The sequence below is a fragment of the Staurois parvus genome, unplaced genomic scaffold, assembly GCF_062004578.1.
Source record: "Staurois parvus isolate SC_StPar_1 unplaced genomic scaffold, SC_StPar_1.0 ptg000120l, whole genome shotgun sequence".
NCBI lineage: Eukaryota > Metazoa > Chordata > Amphibia > Anura > Ranidae > Staurois > Staurois parvus.
In genome coordinates this window covers 8446740-8468310 of record NW_028317916.1, presented here as the reverse complement: position 1 = coordinate 8468310, position 21571 = coordinate 8446740, and the positions used below count along the sequence as shown (strand labels likewise).

At 41.0% G+C, this 21571-nt stretch overlaps 1 protein-coding gene across 2 annotated transcripts in view; it reads left to right on the top strand.

Annotated features, from left to right (window-relative positions):
* Positions 1-21571, top strand: part of WASL (WASP like actin nucleation promoting factor) — a 79279-nt gene that overhangs the window by 25453 nt on the left and 32255 nt on the right. For both annotated transcript variants that reach the window (XM_089672145.1, XM_089672146.1), the window contains exons 2-6: positions 9184-9318; positions 10042-10128; positions 13842-13938; positions 16492-16515; positions 17923-18085. In XM_089672145.1, the coding sequence (XP_089528271.1) occupies positions 9184-9318; positions 10042-10128; positions 13842-13938; positions 16492-16515; positions 17923-18085 (506 nt within the window). The remainder of the gene's footprint in view (positions 1-9183; positions 9319-10041; positions 10129-13841; positions 13939-16491; positions 16516-17922; positions 18086-21571) is intronic.

Below are 21571 nucleotides of genomic sequence, written 5' to 3'. Positions count from 1 at the left end.
GTTTACACCAACTTCATTCTCTGGAAGTGATTGTACTAGTTCCACATAAGGATTGGTTCATGGCTTTTATTTAAACCTGTTTACGGTTTCAATGCCCAAATGGAAGTATTTGCTCCATCCTAGACTTGAATGTTCTTAGTACCTTCTTACAGGTCCAGAAGTTCCAGATGTCGCCCCCCCCCCCCCCCCCCCCCAGTATCAGTGGTACCTGTAGTTTTTCTTTTACAAAGAATTTTATAAGAAACAGCAGAGAATCGGTCAAAAACATATGCAATGACCAGCAGGAATATGGTTCCTGTAGTTTTCATTTGGGAAGCAGCACTTTCAGCTTTCATTTTGTGCCTTTATCCACAGCCCCTTGGGTCTTTATCAAGGTGCCTGCCCCAACCCTGGTGCTGCTTCACTATCGGGGAATCTACACTGTAAGATATCTGGAAACTTTTAAAAGATCAAAGCCCCAGCAGCCAATGTGTGACAGAATCCAGACACTTTGGGCGGATTTTTAATCTACATAGTCTGCGTTGGATTACCTACCTGGGCCTAGCCCTGGACATAGCCTAAGCCTGTGTTTCTGCACTGGGAATGTCTGTTGACCCTCCGAGATCATGTTTGGACCCTACGCTCTTAATAGCATCCTACAGTGCAATTTTGCATGAGGGTACTTTTGCCCATTTTGACTTCAGGCATCTGCAGCTCAATGTGCTGACTGCATCTCCTCTTAACCTGGATAGTTCTCACAGTGGATCCCAGCCTGTCAAATTGGGACTGTATCCAAGGGATAGAAACTGGACATGTTCATCAAGGTAATCCATAATTTCATCAACATTCTCAAACTAAGGGCTATTAACCTATCGCCGCTGCGTTGGACCAACCATCAACCAGAAGCCAAAGTGCTCTTGTAGAAGCAGACTTAGTTCTGGCTTGGGCTGAAAAGCATGTTCCAGCTTTGTCCACTTTCCTGGAGTAGACAATTGGTAAGCAGTGCCTGAAAGTGCACTTTACCGTGAAGTTTTCCAGGACACCTATTGGTATCCCACTTAAACAACTAAATGAACAGTTGTGTGGCCAGAATCGGGCATTTAAAGATCTTTGCAGCAGACTCACTGGTAACCCCATTGGATCAGTTCTGGGTGATATACCTCTTCCCTCAGCTACAGATTCTTCCTCGACTGCTTCACAAGATCGGGCCGGAGGGCATCTCTTTATCTTAGTAGCACCAAATTGGTCTTTAAGTACTTTGGTATTCTACAACTCCTGGAACACACTTCATGACCGCTTCAAACCGACCAGACCTCCTGTCTCTAGGGATTAGTCTACCATCCTGCTTCATGATGGCTGGCTTTGATGGTCATGATCTCACAGAGATGTCCATGCCATCCACAGAAGTTAAAGCGATTTTCTAAAGGTTCATTTTTTTTTTTTTTTTTTTTAAATAAACATGCTATACTTACCTATTCTGTGCAGTGGTTTTGCACAGAGCAGCCTGGATCCTACTCTTCACAGGTGCCCCGCAGACTCACCTGGCTCTTTTCTGTCAGGTGCCCTCACAGCAAGCAGCTTGCTATGGGGGCACCCGCTGCTTCGTGAGTCCAATCACACATGGAGCCGCATCTTGGCCCCACCCCCTCTCCTCATTGGCTGACTGGCTGTGATTGACTGCAGTGGGAGCCAATGGCTCCCGCTTGCTATCTAAGCCAATGAGGCAGGCAGAGACCCCGGGACAGCTGAGGCTGTTATTCACATCACTGGATCATGATGAGGCTCAGATAAGTATTGAGGGGGCTGGGGGCACTGCTGCACACAGAAGGTTTTTTACCTTCGGGCATAGAATGCCTGAAGGTAAAAAACCTTGAGCCTTTATAACCACTTTAACACCTTGACAGGAGTGTCTTCTAGTGAGAAGTGTTGAAGAAAATCGCCATGCAAGTTCACTGCAGTTAGCTAAAGTAGCCAAACTGGGATGATTGTTTCCTGTGACACAATACGGCGTATTGCTGTATGGCATGCATGGGTGTTGTCAACGAAGTCCATGCACAAAAAAGCCTGCCTAGAAATTGTCAGGGCCCTTGCTGAAAAAAAAAACACTACTACTGGGACTCTGTACTCTGGAGTGGTGAGACCAAGATAAATGGTCTTGGAACTGATGGCTTCAAAACTGTATGGCGTCGTAAAGGGAGGAGTACAAAAAAAAATGCATGGTGGTGGCAGTGTCCTTCTGTGGGGCTGCATGAGCGCTGCTGGTGTCAGGGAGCTGCATTTAATTGATGGTGTCATGAATTTATAGATGTAGTGCTCTATGTTGAAAGCGAAGATGCTACCACCACTGCATGCCTTGGTCGTCATGCACTTTTTTCCCAACATGACAATGATCCAAAACACATCTAAAGCCACTGTTGCATTTCTGAAGAACAGGTTGAAAGTGATTTGGTGGCCAAGTATGTCTCCTGATCTGAACCCAATCGAACACCTATGGGGAATTCTGAAGAAATAGATTGAGCATCACTCTCCATCCAGCATCCAGGCGCTAAAAGAGGTTGTTCTTGAAGAATTGAAAAAGATAATGTTGCAATATGTTGCCAACTTATTCATTCCATGCCTAGAAGACTTTCTGTCCTTCCAAATCATGGAGGTTATAGAAAATACTAAATGTAGTAGTTTTTGTTGGGTGTATTTATTTTTGCATCAACTAATTTGAGTAAAACTGAAGATTTTATAATTAAGATATAATATTAACCTTTCATGTAATGAGCTAAACAAATGTTCTATAAAACTCAGTTTTGTCAAAATTTTGGAAATTGTTCTTGTGTTCATTGAGATATTGATTAAAATCTTACTTTTCAAAAGGGATGTACTCATTTATGCTGAGCATGGTAATTATCTTTTAAAGAACACCTTTTTTTTTTTTTTTTGTACTACAAAAAGACAAGGTGGTTTTTGTGGTCCTTAGCCTCATTATTTTTCTAATGCTTGCCATACACTGTATAAAATTCGCTCAGGTGGACTGTTGGCTGGCCGACATCCCTTGATTTGTTGGCCAGAAAACTGTTGGAGTTTGTCAGAGTTTGTGGGATTTTTGTTTGTTTACCCGCCTCTTGAGGATTGACCCCAAGTTCTCAATGGGCTTAAGGTCTGTCTGGGGAGTTTCCTGGCCATGGACCCAACATTTCGATGTTTTGTTCCCCAAGCCACTTAGTTACTATTATTATACAGTAATTATCACTTTTGCCTCATGGCAAGGTGCTCCATCATGCTAGAAAAGGCATTGTTCATCACCAAACTGTTCTTGGATGGTTGGGAAGTTGCTATCAGAGGATGTTTTTTTGTACCATTCTTTATTCATGGCTGTGTTCTTAGTCAAACTTGTGAGAGCCCACTCCCTTGGCTAAGAAGCAACCCCACACATGAATGGTCTTAGAATGTTTTACTGTTGGCATGACACAGGACTGATGGTAGCCGTCACTGGATGCCCCAAACAATCCGAAAGGGGATTCGTCGGAGAAAATTACTTCACCCCAGTCCTCAGCAGTCCAATCCCTGTACATTTTTCAGAATATCGGTCTTTCCCTGATGTTTTTCCTGGAGAAAAGTGGCTTCTTTGCTGCTCTTGACACCAGGCCATCCTCCAAAAGTCTTCGCCTCACTGTGCATGCAGATGCACTCACACCTGCCTGCTGCCATTCCTGGCCAAGCTCTGCACTGGTGGTGCCCCTATCCTTCAGCTGAATCAACTTTAGGAGACCGTCCTGGCACTTGCTGAACTTTCTTGTTCTCTCTGAGGCCTTCTTCACAACAATTGAACCTCCTCTCCATGAAGTTCTTGATGCTCTGATAAATGGTTGATTTTAGGTGCCATCTTAGTAGCAGCAATATTCTTGCCCGTGAATCCCTTTTTTGTGCAAAGCAATGATGAGTGCACGTGTTTCTTTGCCAGTAACCATTAACAGAGGAAGAACAATGATGTCAAGCACCATTCTCCTTTTTAAAGCTTTCAGTCTGTTCTAACTCAATCAGCATGACGGTGATCTCCAACCTGGTACTTGTCAACACTGACACCTGTGTTTAGGAGAGAATCACTGATATGTTAGCTGGTCCTTTGTGGCAGTGCTGAAATGCATTGGAAATGTTTTTGTTTTTTTTTTGTTTTGTTTTTTCTTTTTTGTTTTATGGGATTGTTAATTTCCATGGCAAAGAGGAACTTTGTAATTAATTGCAATTTATCTGATCTCTTTTCATAACATTCTAGAGCAGCCTTTCTCAACCTTTTCAACGTAGTGGAATCCTTGACATAACTTTCTGGTCTTGGGGAACCCCTGCGAAAAATGACTTTATCCACAATTCATGATACATTAGTGTGATAATCAGAGGTAAGAATGCTCCTTACACTTGTGGTCATTGGGAAGAATTACCCGTTTACAGATAGCTAAATAGATCAATGGTGTCAGTTGGAACATACCTGAGAGGCAAAAAATGCTCAAGGAACCCCTGGCAACCTTTGGAGGAAACCTAGTTGAGAACCCCTGTTGTAGAGTATATGCAAATTGCCATCATAAATAACTGATACAGCAGACTATGTGAAAATTTAATTTGTGTCATTCTTAAAACTTTTGGCCAGGGCTGTTTGCTGCCTGAAATTAAGATGGACACAGTTTGTGTTTTTATCCTGCTGTATTTACTCAGTGCAACTTGTACCATGCAAGTGAAAGAAACACCAACATGTCAGAAAAAAATTCAAAAACACAATCACTGAGCTAGAAAAAGGATCACCCTCTTGTGTCAGCATTTTGTTGAACCACCTGTTGCTTTAATTACAGCCTTTAGTCTGTTAGGATATGTCTCTACTAATTTTGCACATCTAGACTTTGCAATATTTGCCCACTTTTCTTTGCAGAACTGCTCAAGTTCAGTTAAATTTGATGGTGACCGTTTGTGGACTGCAGTCTTCAAGTCATTCCACAGATTTTCAATGGGGTTTAAGTCTGGGCTCTGACTAAGCCATGCAAGGACATTCACCTTTTTCTCCTTCAACCACTTTTTTTTTCCTGTGTGCTTTAGGTCATTCTCATGTTGGAAGGTGAACCTTTCCTGGAAAGTTCCTTTCATGCTGACCCAATAAAAATTACCACTGCTGCTCATAGTTAAAAGTCAGACGGCTTTGTGTGCCATTCAGAAGTTGATTAGCTATGCCTGATTGAGTTTACAAGTCATTTTTAGGAGGGGGTGATCCTTTTTCTAACTCGGTGAGTCTGTTTTTTATTTTTTCTGACATGTTCTTGTTTTATCTTTTCACTTGGATGTTATAAGTTGCACTGAGTAAATACTGCTGGATAAAACAAAAACTGTCTTCATTTCAGGATGCAAAGCAACAAAATGTGATTATTCTAAAGGGGGGTGATTTTCTACTTTTTTTTTTTCTTTCTATATACCCACTGTAAAATGGGTACTGCAGAATTCTGGAATCTGTTTGTTTTTAGCTTATGGTGGTTTCCACCTTGGTTTCCACCTTAACCACTTTGCATCTGCCCTATAGCAGTTTTACTTCTACAGGGCTGCATTCCTGTTGAAAATCACTTATATATGCGTGATTTTGCAGTTCCGCCACATGGGAGTGCAAGAGCCACTGCAGGATCGCTTTTGTGAAATGTCACAGCACAAACCAATCTACAAGTTCCCCGTCGGCACCTGCAGATCGTTGGTCAGGGAAGAACATAGCTGTATCTGTATACATAGGCACAGCCCTTTTGTGATGGGGTAGTCCTAGATCTCGTGTCTCTGCAAAGCTGAGAACGCGCAGAAAATAATTTTTTTTTTTCTTTCTTTTCCAAAATTGTCAGTCTTTTTTTGATTATAGCGCTGAAAGTAAAAACCGCAGAGGTGATCAAATACCGCCAAAAGAAAGCTCTATTTGTGGGGAAAAAAAGCACATAAATTTCATTTGGGTACAGCATTGCATGAGCGCTCAATTTTCAAAGTGATGTAACACCATATCGCAAAAAATGGCCTGTTCAGCAAGGGGGGTAAATCTTCTGGAGGGCAAGTGGTTAATCGGGACTTTGTCCTGATCCAAAACCACCAAAGGGATCTCTACGTTGTTTAGATGTAGTACAAGCAGTGCAGCTTGGTTTCTCGGCCACTGCATTCATCTGAACCTTGGATGCTGTGTTCTGCCTGAAGGCTCTTGCAAGGGCTGTCCTGTATCTCATGCCACCATCCCTAGGTGAATTAGGCAGGTTATTGCTTGTACCTTTAAAGGATAGGAATCCCCCATTCCTTGTTGGGCTTCACTTGAGTCCTATAGTTGGTGCATCTTGGGCTATTCAGCACCATGTGTCTGTTAATTAGATTTTCAGGGCCACCACCTGGCTTTCCATTTACATGTTTTGCAGTGTTTTACCAGATGGATGTACAGTCCTCCGCTACGGTCCTGAGGAGCTTTAAGTTGCTGTTTGATTTGGAAACCTGGTTCCCTGGTTTTGGGCCTATTGGCTTTGCTTGTTGTGTTACCCAACCCTTAGTTATATTATTTGGAGACATCTCATTGTTAAGATTTACACTGTATGATAAATAAGGGTTTCTGACTTGGGTCCCTTTCATGTGGGATGAATTCTGTTCCGATCTGCTCACAGATCCCCTGCTGCTCGGAGCAGAATGGGTGGATGACACATCTGTGTCTGCTCAGTTTCAACTACCCTCTGATCCGATCCGCCTAAACAGAAGATGATGGATCCCCTTCTGTTGTATGTTAGGGGGACCCCTTAGAATAGAGTTGATAAACACTTACTATTACTTGCCATTGTATTTCAGTCCAGTACTGCATTCTTTTAAGAAAACTTAAAAACTGAACTTAACCATACGTGAGCACCAGAAACTGAAAATGCTATTTAGATTTAAATCTAATATACTTTTTGTCTCTATTTTAATAATACTAGCAGCATAAGGATTAAAAATAGTTTGTTGATTTGAAAGGGTAAAGTTTTGCTTTAATCAAATTTGTAAACAAGACTCTTGCTGAATGTAAAACTTTTTTTTTTTTTTTAAACATAATCTGAATAATTTGGAATTCTTCTGAAATTTAACTTTTGCATTCACTTGTAAATTTGTTGTACGTACATTGTAAAAGGGAATAATGAATGAACAATTCATTTGATGTGCACTTCAACAATATGAAAACAGTGCCCATGGTATTTTGTATGTGGGTTTTGTATAATATTCAGTTGTTGAAGTGGGAAGAGCCTGGAGATTATGTAAAGTCTTCCTACACTTGACTGTCTTCCATTTATATGGTTTCTGCATGCCTGCTTATTAACCCTAGCCTGCTACACTCTTGTACTTTTCCTGGGTCAAATGGCCTCACACCATAACGTAATTTGTGAAGTTATTTACATGATGTATGCAAGCCTAAATTGGCCACCTTGCTTAGTTCCCGAATGTCTGGTGTGTTTAAAGCTGCATTTTTTTGGGGGGTTTTTTCTTTATGGGATACAGCACTACCAAACACATTTGCTATTGTAATGGTGTATATCCCATTTCCTAGTGCCTGCTTTGTAACTGAGAATAGTTGTGCGGCTTGCCTGCCCCCATCTGTCCTGTCCGCCATTATTCTTATTTCTATTTTCCCACAGTGCATCATGTTCTGTGGATGAGAGGTGGCGATCCTGTCATTCAACTGCTTCTCTATTCACAGATCGCGATGGCATTGTGAATTTCATCGTTTTCAAGATGTTTTTTTTTTTTTTTCCCCTTCTTATTGGTGTTGCTGATGATTTACTTGATATATGCACAAATGTCTAATATGAAGGGGTTATTTATTGCTATTGGAGCAAGCTTGGGCTTCATTCACACTTGTGCATTTTGTCATATGACTTTGGACACGAAATTGCATGTCAAGTCATACCCCATGTTTTTCAGTTTCATCCGTTCAAATATGTACAACTTAAAGTTACAGCAACTCCAAAGTAGTTCATGCATTACTGTGGTACGACTTTCATGCAATTTGAGTCCCTTAGACTGCAATGTAACCCCTAAAAAGTCATATGAAAGTTGTACATGCAACATTTGTGCAACAGTGTTCATTATGATTCCCGAAAGGCAAAGTTGTATTCAATTGCACCCATCCAAACTGCTGCAAAACCTGCATTCCACGTGGGGGGGATAAAGTGTGCTGCCAGTATATGTTGACCCCTTAACATCGGGACGGCCTGAGGATCCTCGGGTGGTACACGCGATCCGATCTGAGACACATGAGCCTGGATAGAATTCTATATTGGGCGTGTATTGACCCCCTATAATTAAGGGGCCAAAGGATCTTGTAAGCCTCCAATTTGATATCACAGTGGTGCAAATTCACGTTGGTGATTATATTGGAATGAAGATTTTTCATCATTCATCACAGAAAAAAGGAGACTGTTTTATACACTCTATAAGGACTGTTTTTTATTTGTTTATTTTGTGGCATTGGTTCACTCTTGAGCACTTTCTTGTTTATCCTCTATTGGACATATATTGTTTGTATAATATTCATTAATTTTTTGGGGTATTTAAATTTTATTTAGCGCAACACAAGGTTTTTATTTAACCCATCCAAATGTGCATCAAAATTGAACTCCAAAATTGTATGACTTTAGAGTCATAAAAGTGTGAATGGAGCCTTATGCAGGCCATAGACTGTTCGTTTATCGGCTGATTTTTCGTCCGAAAAACAAAACGTTGTTCGTTCTGTAAACCGATGTTGCCACCAATGATTTCAAAAATGCCATTGTTCACGACTTTTCCAGCATGACTGATAAACGAAATGAGGAGGAACTGCGAAAATGGGCCGATGCCTTTGCCCCACTAACAGTGCGAAAATCGGACGATTATTCTTTTGGTTGAGAAATCGGCCGATAAACGAACCGTCTATTGCCTGCATTAGACCTGCAATTTGAAATGTCATATCCTGCACTGATAATTATCTTTTTTTATTTTGCAAGTAGGTGAGATTTACTCTTAGTGACTCCAATCAATATATTCTTCTTCAGCCCCATACTTCTCATACCATACTGTACAGCATTTAGGGAGAAAGGCATTCAAATTACTGATTTGTCATTGGTTGTATTATTATTATTATACAGTATTTATAAAGCGCCAATAGTTGTACTTTTTTATATTGGTTTATTTTGTGTTTTTTTGTTTTTTTTTCATTTGTAGACTATTAGCTCGGCTGTTGTACAACTTTTTGTCTCGGATCGTAATTCCACATGGATAAAGAAATGTTGTGGAGTAGTGTGCCTGGTAAAGGACAATCCTCAGAGATCCTATTTCATTAGAATATATGACATAAAGGTAAGATACTTCTAAATGTTATGTAACCAGCAGTGCATTTTGCTATGGTTAACACACTAGATTTTGATATACATGTGCCAGGAATAGGCCAACTTCAGCATTTCAGCTGAATTCCACAGCTTATTCAGAGGATTGTCTGCCCACTGCATAGCCTTTAAAAATATGTTGGCAGTACAAAAAGACGTTAGAGTTTATTTCCATGTGCAAGCTCTTTAGTTCTCTTTTCTTAAAAAAAAAAAAAAAAAAAAAAAAAAAAAAAGGAAAAAAATAAAGGAGCAGCAGGACTTGAAGTTTATTAACCCATAGTAACTTTTGTTTATTTTTGTGAAAAACATGCGTGTAGTAGTATACAAATTGGGTAATGTTTCTTCATTGCAGTTGGCTCTATGAGCAGTATGACGACACATAGACTGTTGTTAGGGCATCTGTGAAATAGGGCAATGATTATCTGAGATGAGTAGATTAGTGTTTGGATCATGATTATCTGATTCCATGACTGTCATAGATATGAAATTCATGGGTATCTGGTCATTTATTTTGGATGACTTTAATTTTACTAGGAATTTAGGATGGAGGAAAGTCTTAGGAGGAACCATTAGGATGAATCCATTTCTCACCATGATCATCAACGTAGTTGTTTTTGCCATATCAGACCCCTAAAATTGCTAGAAGCTTATGCTTTTTTTAAAATTTGTTTTAACAAATGTATGTATGTCTTTCCAGGATGGCCGGCAACTCTATGAACAAGAGCTTTATTATAATTTTGTATATAATAGCCCAAGATCCTATTTCCACACATTTGCTGGTGACGTAAGTATGGAAGCTGAGAAGCACAGCAATTGTGTCAAAAGTATTTATTTAAATGGTGAAGTCATTTTTTAGACTGTATTTGTGTGAAAGGAATATCGGCAAATAGTGAAGGTTAGAATACTCAAAGGTGCATACATATTCCAAGGCATATGCTATTAGAAGACTTACGGCTTGTTCACACCATATACAGAGACCTGTGTTTTTCTGCACTAGAAAGATGCAGGTCTGCAAGACACACAGAAAACAATTGTTTTCTATGTGCCTCATTCACTCCAAAAATCTGGTGAGATGTGTGAGTCAGAGCTGTGCAGAGTTATGCAGCATGTCTGCACCTAAACTGAATGAAACCAACAGAAGTGAGTCCTGGGTCCCATCCAGCCCTTGGTAAGGATGGACTGAGGTAGTCTGATGAGGGGAACACTGATGGGTGAGCTGCAATGTGGAGGACACTGATGACAGAACCTTTGAGGGGTTCACTAATTGTGAGTTGTAATGATGGGGAAGCTGCAATGTAAGTGACACTGATGGAAGGAGCTGCAGTAAGGGGGACCTGATGGTAGGGATCTCTGAGGGGGACACTAATGAGCAAAAATACTAATGAGGGGAACACTGATGGAAGGCTCTGATGAGAGGGTACATTGCTAGGTTCATGCTTGTGCAGGTCCTGCCTGCATTTGCATGGGCACAGGAGCACATTCATTTGCATGGACAGCTGTAGCTACAGGAAAAACGTCTCTGACCCTTTTTTAAATAACAGTCCATTTTCCCATTATGCACATTCCTTGAATGAGCTTTCAAAAGTACCAGGTGCTGCACCACCAGCTGGATACTGGAGCATGCACAATACAGTGTAAATATGTACTCCAGCACACCACGGATCTTACAATAAGTCCCAGCTGTTTTTTTATTGAACAAAGATCACACTACAAATATAAGGTGCAACGTTTCGAAGCAGCACAAGGCCCCTTCGTCAGACTAGTGATGTTGCCCCTTATGTTTTTAATGTGATCTTATAAAAAAACAGTTGGGACTTATGGGAAGATTTGTGGTGTGCTGGTGAATATTTGCATGGTATTGACCCTTTTTTTTAATAACACGGCCACATAGAACTGCATATACGAAAATGAGCTGCATTTATGTGTGGGGGTACCATTAACTAACTTTTTGCCTGTGGGTCGAGAATGCGTGCAATTATGCACGCATTCCCCACCCACATACATGTGGGAGCTGTGATAGAAGGGCTCCCATGGGGACTAAGATGTCAAGAGAGGTTTGATTAGGACTATAGTGTAAAGGGTGCTTAGATGTGGGACTGTGATGTAAAAGGCTCTGATGGGGACTATGATGTAAAAGGCTCTGATGGGGACTATAATGTAAAAAGGAAAGCACTGATGGAGACTATGATGTAAAGGGAGGCTCTGCAATAACACTAGCTAACTGTCCGAACTGTCCTTTTCTCTCTCAACAAATGGGAAGAGAAAGTGATGACACAAGATGTGATGCCAGTCTGTGCATAAAAACTCACTGAAATGTGCAGGAAACCTCACTGAAACTGTCGTCTCTGCAAGTAATGTCTGAGCATTTTTTTCCATCAGTTTTTCTGCATGTATGGTGTGAACAAGGCCTTAAAGTAAACATGATCAAAGAAGAAATGGAAGCAAATGAAAGAATTCATAAAAGCTGATAAAGTGCTTTTACTGGTTGCTAGAAAAAGATCAATTCCAACGCAAGGAAATTATCCACAAATCAAGTATTACTCAGAAGTAACTCCAGAAGACTCCTATGCAATAATTCTAGGGCCTATTCCTTTTTTTATACACCTTGGCCAATTAAAATATAAATCCTAAAGCTCCTGCTTCGCATTGGGGGAGATTTACTAAATCTGCTGCACTCCGTATCTGGTGCAGCTTTTCATGGTAGCCAATCAGTTTGTTTAATTACGCTTTGACAATAAAACCTGGAAGCGGATTGGTTCCTCTGCAGAGCTGTACCAGATTTTGCACTCTCCAGTTTTAGTAAATCCCCCCCTACAATTGTGTCTGAAGCATCAGTCAAGGGAGTTCACATTGTGATTTTCAGTGGCTGCTTTGACTTGGGTCGACAGCACTGAAACATTTACTTGTGTGTTGACTGTATTCAATTTTAAAAACGCTTTGCTTTTTCCAAGGGATTTGGCCATTCAGCCATTGCTTCAATTAATTTTATCGTGGATACCAGTGGCTTTGATGTACTTTCTTTGATGTACGCTAAGCCACTGTTCATAATGTAAATTGAACTTGAAACATACACTCAGTTGCTGCTTAACCACTTGCCTACCGGGCACTTGTACCCCCTTCCTGCCCAGGCCAATTTTCAGCTTTAAGTGCTGTCGCACTTTGACAATTGCGTGGACACGCAACATTGTACCCATATTAAATTTTTAAAATTGTTTTTTCACACAATTAGAACTTTCTTCTGGTGGTATTTAATCGTCACTGGGTGTTTTATTTTTTGCGCTATAAACAAAAAAAGAGCAAAAAATTTGAAAAAAGTTTCTTTGTTTCTATTATAAAATTTTGCAAACAGGTAATTTTTCTCCTTCACTTATGTGCGTTGATGAGGCTGCACTGATGAGGTGGCACTGGTGAGCATTGATGAGGCACTGATGATGCTGCACTGATAGGTGGCACTGACGGGGCGGTGCTGACTGACTGTCCTGACTGGCAGGCGGCACTGCAGGACACTGGTGTGCAGCACTGCAGGGCACTGATGATCAGTGTCGATCTCCTGTGACAGTTGACGGTTATCGGCAGTACTTACGCTGTCACAGCCTGAGGAAAGTACTGCCGATAATCGTCAGCTCTCAGAGGAGATCGACACTGATCATCAAGTGCAGATGATAACCGACAACTGTATTTACTCCATGATCACGTGGTAAAAGGCCGCTGTGATCCGTAGGACACAGCAATCACGGAGATTGCCAGGTGCGCGCCCCTGGGAGGACGTCATATGACTCCCTCCCAGAACTGAGTAACCGCGCTGTAGCCTTCATTCAGCTATAGCGTGGTTACCAAGTGGTTAATCTGTCAAACATACCAAAGTGTACTTCTTTAGATTGTGAGCCATGGCTCAGTGGTGGGTTATCCTGAATCTAGTAGATTAAAGCATCTGGTTTTCTTTGGTTTGATGGGTACTAAGACCTTTCTCATTTAAGCACAAAGTCTGAAGTGATTATTTTGCCTAGCTCAGACACATCCTACATGAGTTCTCATTGTGCCAACCATGCCAAGTCCGGAGCTCCTACACATATCTGGACAAGTCAGGCAGAGTTCTGCTTCTTGCTCTAGACCTGGTGAAGGCTTGAGCCATCAATGCCACCTTGGTCAGAGGACCAAGAAAGGTATTGCTTGATTGCATGTTAGGTCCTTCTTTGCCTTAATCTTTCAGGGGCACAGTGTGCTTGGGTCCACACTGTTCCATCACCTTCTTCTGTACAAGGAAGATACTATTTGGTGAAAGTTTTTTTTCTAGTATATGTGTCTATTGTTTCATGTGAAATAAGTGCCGTTCTGGGAAAAACCAGTTAGTTGGTGACAAAAGCTATTTCAGAACAGGAACATTTGGCAAGGTTTTGTCTTTATTAGAATGCTGACCTCTGCTACATAAATAAGGGAGAGGTCTAGGTATGTTCTTGTATGTATGCATAATTGTGATCTGGTTTTTTCATATTGCAGACATGTCAAATTGGTCTTAATTTTGCAAGTGAAGAAGAAGCCAGAAGATTCAGAAAAGCAGTAACTGAATTACTTGGGAGAAGACCTAGGAAACCTGGTAAAATGTTAAAATTGAATGTGTATCTGTTTGCAAAATGGTGTTTTTTCTTAACTAGGTAGAAGGGGGAAGGAAGTGAGACCCTCTTTAAAGTTTGTTACTGTCTGTATTCCCATTAGGGAGATTCAAAACTGTTCTTGTGTCCGTCACTGAATCAGTAAGTTTTGAGAAATGAAAAATTTTACAGTTGTCCTCAGAACAAAAGCCAAAGGGAAGTCTTCCTTTTGGAACACCTGTTTCGGGCCACAACTGTCTTAAGCGGTTAATGTCCTGTTATGCCTCTGGCTTCAGGAAGTGTAGGTATACAGCAAAAAATTTACCTAGTGACTTTAACTCTTCCCTATTCTAAAATGAAAAAATAATTTCTATACATAAACTTTAAATCAGAAAAAGTACCATGTTATGTATAAAAGTTATGTACTGGCTTGGGGTCAACATTATTTGAATATAAGCAAAAACAGGTGCTGTCATTAGGGAGACTGGCCCAGTTTTATCCTAGTTCTGGTGCCTGATTTTAGGTTTGGCTGTCTAAAAATCAAAACATTAATATGCAAGGTCTGCTTTGAATCAAATGATTGGTCAGAAAAGAAGCTATATTTTTCCCTGGCACTTTTTTTTTTATTCCCAAGACAAGCTACCTGTGCATCTAAACACTCATCTCCACCAGCAAAGTGTATTTTCCATGTTGTTTATTGTATTCTGCTGATAGGACTGGTTTAGCCATTAAAGTAAACGTTGCATGGACACAAAACTTAACAAACTAATGTTTTAAACTCTGTAGGGACAGGTGTCAAAAGTGATTGTGCAGAGATCATTCTAGTTCTCCAGCTCCTCTAGTTTCCTAAGGTAGCTTCCTGAGCAAAAGGACACAGTTGGAGCTCATTACAACCATTTACTCTGTATTCAACCCTGTATTCAACAATCAAGTGCAGTCAACTCAGGGGTAGTAGAAACTATCTTGTAATAAATGATAGTGTTGTTAGGTGTCTTTAATTCTAAAGGAAAGAAAAAAACAAACTTGTCATACTTACCTGCTCCGTGCAATGGTTTTGCATAGAGCAGTCCCAATCCTCTTCTCCTGGCTCCTCCCCCCAAGCTTCTTGTTATGGGGCACTTGAGCAAGCTCACTCCTGAGCCATGCTCTGTGTCCATTCTCACACACACACACACACACACACACACACACACACACACACACTCGCCTTTCTCTCTCCTCTCTCTCTCTCCACTCTGTCCTTATTGGCTCACTGGCTGTGATTGACAGTAGCTCCCTCTGCTGTGTGAGGAGAGAGAGACCTGGGAGAGCTTCTGCCCTCATGCACATCGCTAGATCAAGATGGGGGCTCAGGTAAGCATTGGGGGGGGGGATGCACCCAAAAAGTTTTTATCTTAATGCATAGAATACCTTAAATCAGGGGTGGGCAACTGTGGCCCTCCAGCTGTTGGTGAACTACAAGTCCCATCATGCCTCTGCCTTTGGGAGTCATGCTTGTAACTGTCAGTTTTGCAATGCCTCATGGGACTTGTTTTTTACCTTCATGCATTCTGTGCATTAAGGTAAAAACCTATCATCTCTTGGTTGCCCTGAAGTTGCACTAGGGATTATGGAATTTGTAGTGTGCATAGAACTGGGCACATGACCAGAACTAATGTGCATTACTGATACCAAACAAAGAAGTTAATTGAGGGAGGAGAGGTTCAGGAGCTCATTGAGGATATTATGATCTTTGTCAGACATTTAACTGCAGGTACTGCACAGAGATTAACATGGTTGTGTTATTTCTGATCCAGCATCTTAGTCCAGCAAGAGTCCAGATGATGCCTAACAAGATGCAAGTACAGGCTTGCTCTGTGATATTGCTTGGTGGTGGTGTTTTTTTGTGTTTTTTTTTTGGGGGGGGGGCGGTGCTATTTTTTTGCCTTTCATCAGTATGGCTTAAGGTATAGCATGTGCAATAGACTTTACAGCACAGTGCAATCTTGACCCAGAAACCTTCTCCAAGGATCTTTCTATTGATTTCTTTAAAGAACTGTTATTTTTAACACTATTTTTAGTTTATTAGGCAAAGTACATATAGTACTTTATCCCATTTTCCTAGGTGCCCTAAAACAGCTGCAGTGTCAGACAGAACACCACCCTGATAGTGCACGGCTGCTTGACACTGCAGCTAGTAAGAAGCTTTGATATTGAATGCCTGGCTCCAACTCCCTCTATTGCCCTGAGGCAAACACCAGCATTAGAGAGGCAGAAGGTTGTGATGTTGGTGCTTGCCTTGGGCAAGTGCTTGGAGCTATAGACAGGCGCTTACTATTAAAGCAGCTGATTCCTTACTAGCTGCAGTGTCAGCTGGCAATGCACCAAGGGTGAGGGCACTGCAGCTAGAGTTTTAGGGTCATCTAGGAAGATGGTACTAAGTATTACATATACTTTGTCCCATCAGGAACTAAATCGTGTATTAAAAAAAAAAAAAAAAAAAAATTCTAGACCTTTAATAAAAATAGTCTGTCATACTTTTTAATGTAGTTTTTTTTTTTTTTTTTTAATTTTTGCAGATAAAAAGCGAGATCCTCCAAATGGTAAGTTGCAATAAAGTTTATTGAAGAAGCATTTTTCAATGTTTTTAGAAATTTATTTTGGACCGAAAAGCAAGTGTGAATGTAGTGAGTGTGATCTGAAACTGTTATAGTTTACCACATATCAGTATACACTGATAAACTGTAATGAGTGAATTTGCAGCAGCTCACATTCATTTTAGGATAAAGCATCAAAAAGATTTATTTTTTTCTTTAAACCAGGCCCCTTTTACATGCGGCAGATTCCATTCCAATCAGCAGAGAATCTGCTCACAGATCCTCTGCTGATTGGAGCAGAGCGGGCAGATGACATATCTGTGTCTGCTAAGTTTATACAGAGCGCGGACACGAACAGAGCCTATGGTTGGCTGGATGTAAATGGATTCTGCTGTCCATTTACACCCAACTATCCTCCGATCCACCTAAATGGAAGAAGACTGATCCCCATGTATGCCCACCTGTCCATAGGAATGCATGGATCTTCAGATCAGGTCTGTCTAAAAACGGACAGGTGGACCTGATCTGATTGTCCGTGTGAAAGGGGCCTTACAGTTAAAGTATATCTAAAGGCAAAACTTTTTTTGGAGTGGAGAGGGATTTGAATGAGTGTCAGTTTTTATTGCTGTCTGTTCCCCCGTTAAGGAGATCACTCTCTCTATTTGTTTTAATTGAAAGTAAAAGAAAATCCAAAATTTTGGCTTGTTCCCGGAATAGTAATAGAGGGGAAATGTTTCAAAGGGGATACTAACTTTGGTGACCTGGGGGTCCCCAAGGAATTTTATTAATTTGCAGGGATTTCCTATCACTTCCTGTTTGGCTATGGGACAGGAAGTGAAGGGAAATCTCTGTAATGGGACACAGATAACGAAAAAAACTGACATTTTATAACCTTCTCTTGCTTTATCCAAAATGAAAAAAGTTTTGCCTGTAGTTCTACTTTAATTCTTTTAAAAAATCCATCATAAAATAAGTATACAAAAAAGTCCACAGGCTGCATGCTGCAGGGAAGGACCCCAGCTCTTTATAAGGATTCTGTCCATATTGTAGGGATGCACCTCGCAGCCTGACTGACAGCTGGATCCACCTTTCAGTACACCTCTGAGGGCTGCAGCCAGCCGTTCCCACCCCCTCCCCAGCCCAGCCTTTCAGTGAGTGCTGGAAGAGTAGAGCGGAAAGCAGTGACTGGCAGGATCAGTCAGAGATATAAGATCAGAAGTCATGTTCTTGGTGTTAGAACCAGTGCGTGACAGCTACATGTTGACAGTTATGCCGCAGATGGAGGCAAGTATGAAGGTTTGTTTTTTTTTTTATTTGTTTTTTTTTCATATCCCATACTTCTCCCTTAAATTTGTTTATTGTAAATGTGCTAATTTGCAGAGTATTTCATATTTTGGCAATTCACGTTTACAGGGCCAAGTCTGCCGATGGCAACTGTTGATATAAAAAACCCTGAAATTACTAACAGATACAGCCTACAAATGAATAGCATTCCCTATAATAAAGAGAAGAAAAAAGGAAAACCTAAGAAGAAGAGGCTCACTAAAGCAGACATTGGAACACCCAGCAATTTCCAGTAAGTAAATGCAAATATTTATGCTGCCAGTCCCTAACACTTTATTAAACCCAAAACCAAAAATGAAATACAATGCAGCTTACTAATCATTAGATGGGTTGGGTGCATTAATTTTCTCTTGTTAGCTGGAGTACAGCTGCAATTTATTAGTGTATCTAAATTTGCTAGTACATCTAAACCCCCCCCCCCCCCCCCCCCGACAGTGCTGTTGTCCAGTGGTGCCCCTGTGCTTTTTCACCCAGAGTGGAGGCACACATTTGATTATGTTTTCTATTGCGAATAAAATATGGGATTGAGATTTGCAAATCTTTGCATTCTGTATTTATGTAGATTTTACAGCGTTCCAACTTACTTAGAAGTTTAAGTAAATATTGTTTTTGTGTGTGTGTGTGTGTATGTATGTGTACGTACGTACGCACGCACGCACGCACACACACGCCTCAAAAAGATTAAAGAAACTTCTTAATCAGAGTATAGGTTCAGTTACATTCTTGGGATACCGATCTGATCAGTTAAGTAGCAGAGGGGGTTTCAGTTGCTTTGGTGTTAATTAAATTAACAACAGGTGCACTAGATGGGCAACAATGAGACGACCCCATAAACAGGAATGGTTTTACAGGTGGAGGCCACTGACATTTTTTTCCCTACTCATCCATTCTGACTGTTTTTCACTAGTTTTGCATTTGGCTAGGGTAAATATCAGTACTGGTAGCATGAGGCGATACCTGAACCCTACAGAGGTTGCACAAGCGGTTCAACTCCTCCAGGACAGAGGAGAAGGTTTGCTGCATCTCCCAGCACAGTCTCATAGACATGGAGAAGATTCCAGGAGACAGGCAGTTACTTTAGGAGAGCTGGACAGGGCCGTAGAAGGTCCTTAACCCATCAGCAGGACCAGTATCTGCTGCTTCGTGCAAGGAGGAACAGGATGAGCACTGCCAAAGCCCTACAAAATGACCTCCAGCAGGCCACTAGTGTAAATGTCTCTGATCAGAAACAGACTTCATGAGGGTGGCCTGTGGGCCCTGTGCTCTCTGCTCAGCATCATAGAGCTCGATTGACATTTGCCATTGAACACCAGACTTTGCAGGTCCGCCACTGACACCCTATGCTTTTCACAGATGAGAGCAGGTTTTCCCTGAGCACATCTGACAGACATGAAGAGGTCTGGAGAAGCCATGGAGAATGTTATGCTGCCTGTAACATCATTCAGCATGACCGTTTTGGTGGTGGGTCAGTGATGGTCATATCCATGGAGGGATGTGTAGACCTCTACAAGCTACACAAATGGCACCCTGACTGCCATTAGGTATCGGGATAAAATCCTTGGACTCCTTGTCAGACCCTACGCTGGTGCAGGGGATTCTGGGTTCCTCCTGGTGCATGGTAATGCCAGGTCTCATGTGGCAAGAGTATGCAGGCAGTTCCTGGAGGATGAAGGAATTGATACCATTGAATGGCCTCCACGCTCGCCTGACCTAAATCCAATAGGATACCCTGGGATATCCTGTTTCGGTTCATCAGACTGTCCAGGAGCTCAGTGATGCCCTGGTTCAGATCTGGGAGGAAACACCTCAGGACACCATCCGTTGTCTCATTAGGAGCATGCCCTGACGTTTTCAGGCATGCATTCAAGCACATGGGGGCCATACAAACTACTGAATCCCATTTTGAGTTGCTGCCATGAAATTTCAGCAAAATTAACCCGCTGCATAATTTTTCACTTTGATTTTGGGGTATCTTTGAATTCAGTCCTCTGTAAGTTAATTTTCATTTCCATCAAATGATGGGCCATCCTTACGTTCCTGACACCTTACCCATTCCATATCCGTGTAGAGAACCAGCATATTTTTCACTATTGAGATCTGATGTGTTTTTAAAGTGTTCCTTTAATTTTTTTTTTTAGGTTTTTTTTGGTAAATATATTTCTAATGGTGCTATTGTTACAGTGCATTTATCTCTGAAATTCTGAGGAAAATGGGTTGTTCCAGACATTGTTCAGAAGAACAGCGTACCTTGATTAAAAAGTTGATTGGAGAGGGGAAAACATATAAAGAAGTGCAGAAAATGATAGGCTGCTCAGCTTTAAATGATTGCAAATGCTTTAAACTGGCAACCAAAACCTGAAAGACGTGGAAGAAAGCGAAAAACTACCATTCAGATGGATAGAAGAATAGCCAAAATGGCAAGGACTCAGCCAACAATCCGCTCCGGGAAGATCAAAGAAGGTCTAAAGTTACCTGTGAGTACTGTTACAATTAGAAGATGCCTATGTGAAGCCACACTATCTGCAAGAAGCCCCCGCAAAGTCCCACTGTTGAAAAAAAGACATGTGCTGAAGAGGTTACAATTTGCCAAAGAGCACATTGACTGGCCTAAAGAGAAATGGCGCAACATTTTGTGGACTGATGAAAGTAAGATTGTTTTTTTTGGGTCTAGTGGCCGGAGACAGTTTGTCAGATGACCCCCAAACACTGAATTCAAGCCACAGTACACTGAAGACAGTGAAGCATGGTTGCGCAAGCATCATGATATGGGGATGTTTCTCATACTACACTGTTGGGCCTATTTATCGCATACCAGGGATCATGGATCAGTTTGAATCCATCAGAATACTTGAAGAGGTCATGCTGCCTTATGCTGAAGAGGAAATGCCCTTGAAATGGGTGTTCCAACAAGACAACGACCCCAAACACACCAGTAAACGTGCACCATCTTGGTTCCAGACCAACAAGATTGACGTTATGGAGTGGCCAGCCTAATCCCTGGATCTTAACCCAATAGAAAACTTGTGGGGTGACATCAAAAATGCAGTTTCTGAGGCAAAACCAAGAAATAGAGAAGAACTGTGAAATGTAGTCCAATCATCCTGGGCTGGAATACCTGTTCACAGGTGCCAGAAGTTGGTTGACTCCATGCAACACAGATGTACAGCAGTTCTCAGAAACAGTGCTTATACAACTAAATATTAAGTGATTCAAAGGAAAGCAAAATCTTCAAACATTTTTCAGTTTATATAGTGAATATTTGAGTTTGTAAAGAAGAATTTTTTCTGCTATTTTTTTGAACAGTCTAATATTCACTTTTCTTCAATTTTTTTAGAGGAACAACACAAATTTGATATATTTTTCTTCATGTTTTGATTTGGAATTGAATGTGTAGTGTTCCCAATGCATTTGTGTGTATGGAAATAAAAGCTATTAGAAGGATTTTGAGCTTTATTCACTTTTTTCAACACACTAATATTTTGAACACAACTGTACAAAGAAACAAAAACAAATAAGTTCAGAAATTTAAGTTGTGTGTGATAAAATGGAATGGCATAGGGAAAGGGTATTGAACATTTGAAGAAAGGGAGGTGCAAAAAAGCATGGAAAGCCAAGACACAAGCTGAAATCTATCAGTAATTAGCAATCCTGCCACTTGTCAGTGCAAATTAATATCAGTTGATTCAGTCTCAACTGATGGCATATGCAAAGGTGTCTT